This window comes from Podarcis erhardii, assembly GCF_964252035.2.
Source record: "Podarcis erhardii genome assembly, chromosome: 10".
Lineage (NCBI taxonomy): Eukaryota > Metazoa > Chordata > Lepidosauria > Squamata > Lacertidae > Podarcis > Podarcis erhardii.
The window spans coordinates 56,206,161-56,212,529 of record NC_138500.1 but is presented as its reverse complement, the minus strand read 5'-3'; the positions used below and the strand labels follow the sequence as shown (position 1 = coordinate 56,212,529).

Sequence of the window (6,369 nt, the reverse complement as noted above, 5' to 3'; positions counted from 1 at the left end):
AACAAAATATCTATGATAGGAAGAGGAGCAGGTTTGTTCAAGTATATTGCAGGTAGAAATACTGTTTGTAATGAAGTGAGAGCAGTAGCTGATTGAATAAACAAATAAGAAAGTTTTGAGAATTCACATGTGAGATTAAAATTCATTTTAATGACCTGTCAGGTGATTAACTCATCTGTCAGGAGAGCTATGAGATTCAGGTGAGGGTCATATGGCTTGTCAGTCCCTGCAGGTATATAACAGGAAGGCCGATGGCCTGCCCAGGCCATACCCGTCATCAGCCTTGGCTTCACTCAATTTTGTTTATAACACTCTTCCATTTTCTTCTAGTTGTGAGGGTGGGGAGGGGCCTCACAATTGGAGTAGCCTAGGGCCTCTCTTCATCTAAATCTGGCCCTACTCCTGAGTCTCACAGGGGTGTCGCAGAAAGACTGTAGCCGGTTAAGGGAGCCATGGTCTCAAAAACATTGAGAACCTCAGCTATAGCAAAACGTACTACATCATTTTTCCCACTAGATGTCATAGTAATGTAGCTGTAGAAATGTTATCTTAAGAAGCTAGGCTGATTTTCATGGGTAACGCTAATAACAGGATTGCAGGTGTGCAACTTCAAGACCGAGCAATAAGTCAAGGGGATGCTTAATGTTTCTCCTGCCTTCACCTTCTCCTGCAATCTCACTGCTTTCCCCACGGTGGGTTTTTATGTGTCAGTATCAAGAGCATTACCTACAGTGAGGACTTTCATTAATAATTTGGTGTAATAATTTGGCTCCTACACATTGTGGAACTATCAAAACCTGATTCTTTTTTCTGGTTCTCATAGCACACTAGGAAGTATTGGGTTGAAATTAAATAAAGAATGGACATCTACGAACGGGGCAACTCATATTTATATTTTAAACTGCTGCCTGGTCCCTCCTTCTTTCCCACTACACATAGTGTACGAACACATCGTTTTCAAAAATTGAGCCATATCATAAGTATGCTCCCAAGATACCTCTGATATATATAATCCGTGAGCAAAACAATGAACAAAAGGCAAGCAAGGTTCAAAGCAGCATAATAGGGCAAAGGCAGCCAGGATGAAAGCATGTTTGAACCATTATAATGTGGCCATTCTGGGAGATTGATTCAGGAGAGTTAAACGGACACATTTTTGCATGGATGCTATATTTACGCTACTTATCTGCACATGTAGTCCAAACAGGAACAGAGGCAGCCCTGTACTCACCTTCACCTCAGAGTAAGCCTTGTGTAAAAGTTCTGCATTGCTTAAGCTTCATTAAAGCTCCACATTAAGATCTTAAGTAGAGATAATACTTTGGCCACCTCATGAGAGAAGAAGACTCTCTGGAAAAGACCCAGATGTTGGGAAAGATTGAGGGCACAAGGAGAAGGGGACGACAGAGGACGAGATGGTTGGACAGTGTTCTCGAAGCTACCAGCATGAGTTTGACCAAACTACGGGAGGCAGTGGAAGACAGAAGTGCCTGGCGTGCTCTGGTCCATGGTGTCACGAAGAGTTGGACATGAATGAATGACTAAACAACAACAGAAGTGATATATAGATCACTTTAAGCTTTGTCAAAATTCACCATTATAATAATGTTGTCAACCTAAATCCACATACTTCTTGATGTCTCTCTCTGTGTGTGTTCAGAGCAAAGTCATCACAGGTAAGTTCCCAAAGGAGACCCCAGGTGACAGATGGGGTCTTCTATATCAATTCTGGACTTCCCACTAGGTCCATTGCTGTCTTTGCTCTCAAGGCACTGAAGGGAGAGAACTGGGGATCAAGGGCTTGGTTCAATGTGTAACTGAGAGGGCTTGGGTGAGACACCCATGAGCCTCGACATGTCAGGCCGCCTTGGGACTTTTGTGGGTTCTTCCAGATCTTTAGTTTTAGTGGGAGTTCTCTATGGGCCTCTTCCTCAGCTGAGGTCTCCCTGGGATCCTGATAAATGCTCCCCAAAGCACCTGAGATTAATCAGAATCAGAAGAATCTTTATTTGAATCAGCCACTAGCCATAGCAATAAAATGTACTGAAGTTAGAGGTAAAAAAACTTAACTATAGAAAATACATTTTGGGGGTTTACATTAATAATAAAATAATAGATCTTATTCTAATTGCCCCCGGTTAAAAACCTTGCAGTTTTTGCTGTCACCTTGTTATGTACTGAGTTGAATAGGATCCAAAATGCAGCAGTCTGATTGGTCCTAGAACAATAGGATTCAGAATGCAGCAGTCTGACTGGTCCTAGAACAATAGGATTCAGAATGAAGCAGTCTGATTGGTCTTAGAATAGGATCCAGAATGCAGCAGTCTGATTGGTCCACAGGAGCCACCCAATCCAGCTCCAGGTGGAAGTGAATCCGCAACCTGATTGGCCTACAGGAGAATCCCGGAATTAGCCAATCACGTGGGGCCCACTGTGTAAATAACGTATATAAAGCAGACGTTCTGGGGGAACTTTCATTCTTCCTCACCACTATGAGCTGAATAAAGAGCATGAAATCCACTCTCGACTCTGAGTACATTTCACTGGCGATGAGGATGGGATCCCGCTGAGCTGACTGCCACACACAGCACCGCCACCTGCCGCACCGCTGCCTCACAAGGCTTCAGCAATACACAGCAGTACAGTGGTACCTCGGGTTAAGTACTTAATTCGTTCCAGAGCTCCATTCTTAACCTGAAACTGTTCTTAACCTGAAACTGTTCTTAACCTGAAACTGTTCTTAACCTAAAGCACCACTTTAGCTAATGGGGTCTCCTGCTGCCGCCCTGCTGCCGGAGCATGATTTCTGTTCTCATCCTGAAGCAAAGTTCTTAACCTGAAGCAATATTTCTGGATTAGCGGAGTCTGTAACCTGAAGCATCTGTAACCTGAAGCGTATGTAACCCGAGGTACCCTTCCCCCACCCACACCCATCTTCCCCCCTTCCACCCCCCTTTTTTCTCCCCCTAATGTCTCAACAAATGAAACGGATTTGTAAAAATGTTATATGGAAAAAATACGAGAGACATTACACATACTTCTGTAAAACAAGAAAATCTTTAATTAAAAAAAAATACTCAAAATGGGGAAACGTTGACAGCTATGGGGCACAGTAGTGTGAAACCAAAGTACATGAAATAAAGTCACAGAGAGTTTTTGCCACGCGTGCAGTCCTCCTCATTTAACCCTGGGGCAAACCGAGGCTTCGCACGCAACTCACGTGGCAACCCAGCCACGCGCACTGAAGATCGGCTGGGAGGAAGAGAACCCGAGGAACTTTCAAGCGCAGCCGCGCATGCGCCACTTTAAAAGGAAGCGACCTCGCTGCCGGAAAGCCTTTCTCTTCGAGCGCATGCGTAGCTGCGCCCCGAGGAAAAAGCCGTTGCCTTGGCTGCGAGCCGCGCCTTCCTCGCCCCGCCCACCGTCGCGGTTCTGAGGCGGCGGTTGGCGGCTCGCGCGGACGGCCTTCTCCTCCCACCCCAATCCCCAGTTTAGCCAATGGGCCGTTGAATGTCTGTCAGGGGCCGCTTTCGTTTCCCGGCGAGAGGGAGTCCAGTCGGCCGGCGGCTGCGCCCCCCGAGAGCCCCGCCGCCGCCGCCGCTGCCCCGCTTCCCTTCCCCCGGCCTCCGCCGACAGGGATGAAGAGGCTGAAGGGGATCTTGAGGCTCAAGAAGAGGCGGGCGGCGGAGCAGCAGCCGGCGGCGGCGGCGGCGTCTAGCGAAGCGGTCGGCGAGGTTGTCGTGTCCGCCTGCGCCTCGTGCCTCGCCAGCGATGGCGCCTACGTGGTGCGGAAGAAAGAGTTGGGCCAGCTGCACCGGGCAGCGGCCGAAGGGTGCCTGGGCGACGTGCAGCGGCTCGTACAGAGGCACGACATCAACGAGCCGGATAAGGACTCCAGGTGATGAGGGAGAGCCGCGGCAAAGGCACCCCCTACCCGAATCTGAGGCGGAGGAGGCTTCTTGGCATATTATTATTGTTGTTGTTGTTGTTGTTGTTTCGGGAATATAGACCTCCTCCTCCTCCTCCACGGTTTGGCTCTCAGCTTGGCCTGCTGCTGCTTCCTTTGAAGATCCAGTAGTACCTCGGGTTACAGACGCTTCAGGTTACAGACGCTCCACTAACCCAGATATAGTACCTTGGGTTAAGAACTTTGCTTCAGGCCGAGAACAGAAATTGGGTGGCGGCGTGGCAGCAGTGGGAGGCCCCATTAGCTAAAGTGGTACCTCAGGTTAAGAGCAATTTCAGGTTAAGAACAGACCTTCAGAATGAATTAAGTTCTTAACCCGAGGTACCACTGTATTCAGAAGCTGCAGCTAGTACTGCATATGGATCCCCATGTTTTTGACTTGGGAGAACCACAGTTATCTTACAAGTGCTGCACAAACTTCTCTCTCTCTTTCCAAGTACAGTGGTACCTCGGGTTACATACACTTCAGGTTACATATGCTTCAGGTTACAGACTCCGCTAACCCAGAAATAGTGGGTACAGCGGGAGGCCCCATTAGCTAAAATGCTTCAGGTTAAGAATGGACCTCCAGAACGAATTAAGTACTTAACCCGAGGTACCACTGTACAGTCACTCCACTGTATCTTCACAGTAGCCCTGTGAGGTATGCCAAGTCGAGAGTGAGTGAGTGAGTGACAGTATCCCAAAGCAAGGAATTCAGTCCCCTCCTTGGTCGGTGGCCCTGAACCCTCTGCATTCTCATCCTGAATGCCGGAGATTGCTTTTTCAGTGGTTCAAAGATCCATAATAATAATTTATTATTTGTACCCCGCCCATCTGGCTGGGTTTCCCCAGCCACTCTGGGTGGCTTCCAACAAAGACCAAAAATACACTAAAATGTCACACATTAAAAACTTCCCTGAACAGGGCTGCCTTCAGATGTCTTCTGAATGTCAGGTAGTTATTTATCTCTTTGACATCTGATGGGAGGGCCTTCCACAGGGCGGGCGCCACTACCAAGAAGGCCCTCTGCCTGGTTCCTTGTAGCTTTGCTTCTCGCAGTGAGAGAACCGCCAGAAGGCTCTTGGCGCTGGACCTCAGCGTCCGGGCAGAATGATGGGGGTGGAGACGCTCCTTCAGGTATACTGGGCCGAGGCCGTTTAGGGCTTTAAAGGTCAACACCAACACTTTAAATTGTGCTCGGAAACGTACTGGAGCCAGCTCCTAGAGGTTGAGGTCACTTTGGCCTCCCCCCCCCCTTAAAATATTTGAGGGGGCCATTCCTCATCTCCCCAATACTTGATTCAAGTTGGCACCAATTGAAGGAGTGCCAGGTGATCTATGCAACAGTCACTGTATTTTCACAGTAGCCCTATGAGGTAGGCCATGTCGAGAGAGAGAGTGATAGTACCCCCTAAGCAAGGAATTCATTCAATCCCCTCCTTGCTCGGTGCCTGGCTCTGAACCCTCTGCATCCGAATCCTGGATGCCGGAGCACTTTTTCAGTCGTTCAAAGATCTGTAGGAGCCAACTCCTAGGGGCTGAGGTCACTTTGCCCCCCCCTAAAACATTTGAGGGGGCCAGCCCCCACCCCCCAAGTTGCTGGGCATGGCTATTCAAGTGATGTGTGTGCACCATGTCTTGTTGATTGATTATGCGGGGTGGGGCTTACCTGTTATCGTCCAATATTTTATTCAAGTTGGCACCCCTGGAAGAAGGGCAGGGTGATATACGCAGCAGTCACTCCGCTGTATCTTCACAGTAGCCCGGTGAGGTAGGCTAAGTTGAGGGGGGGCAGTACCCCTAAACAACGAATTCGGGCACCACCTTGGTTGGTTCCTGACCCTGAACCCACTGCATCCTGGACGCCAGAGCACTTTTTCAGTGGTGCACTTGTGTCCAAAGATCCATAGGCGCCAACTCCTAGGGGCCAAGGTCCATTCAGGCCATCCCCAATAAAATATTTGAGAGGGCCACCCCCCAAGTTGAGGGGCATTGCCATTCAAATGTGTATGTGTGCTGCACCATGTGATCTGTTATGCGGGGCACAGCTTTCCTCCCCCCCCCCAATATTTTATTTAAGTTGGCACCCCTGCAAAGATCACATAACGCCTTTGAATGCTTAACATCTGGATTTAGGGTGGGTCGGGCAGTTCCCTCGCACAGGGTGCTGAACTGAGGGGGTGCAAAATTGAGAAGTTTTGTGATTGGGAATATTTATTAGGGGGTGCCAAATTTTGGGCTCACACAGGAGGCCATATTATGAAAGATTACCAAAGTCTACCCCTAACATTACATGAATAGGAGCATAGCTAAACTATGTGTCTTAAAAAGAAGCAGCTAAAGATGCTTCTGAGTAGGAAATAATTGGTCATTTGCATGATGTTTCCCTTACAGGGTAGAATGCAGGGATTGTGTAAAGC

At 48.5% G+C, this 6,369-nt stretch overlaps 1 protein-coding gene across 9 annotated transcripts in view; it reads left to right on the top strand.

The window, feature by feature from the left end:
• Positions 1-3,408: 3,408 nt before the first annotated feature.
• Positions 3,409-6,369, top strand: part of ANKRD26 (ankyrin repeat domain containing 26) — a 58,350-nt gene continuing 55,389 nt past the window's right edge. For 7 of the 9 annotated variants that reach the window (XR_014160503.1, XR_014160504.1, XM_081877765.1 and 4 more), the window contains exon 1: positions 3,411-3,898. Coding sequence is in view for 7 of the 9 variants with exons in the window: in XM_081877765.1 (XP_081733891.1) it covers positions 3,639-3,898 (260 nt within the window). In the remaining 2 variants the exon portion in view is untranslated. Of the gene's footprint in view, positions 3,899-6,369 lie in introns of all 9 variants that reach the window. The other 2 variants (XM_081877769.1, XM_081877768.1) reach the window with 2 other exon arrangements.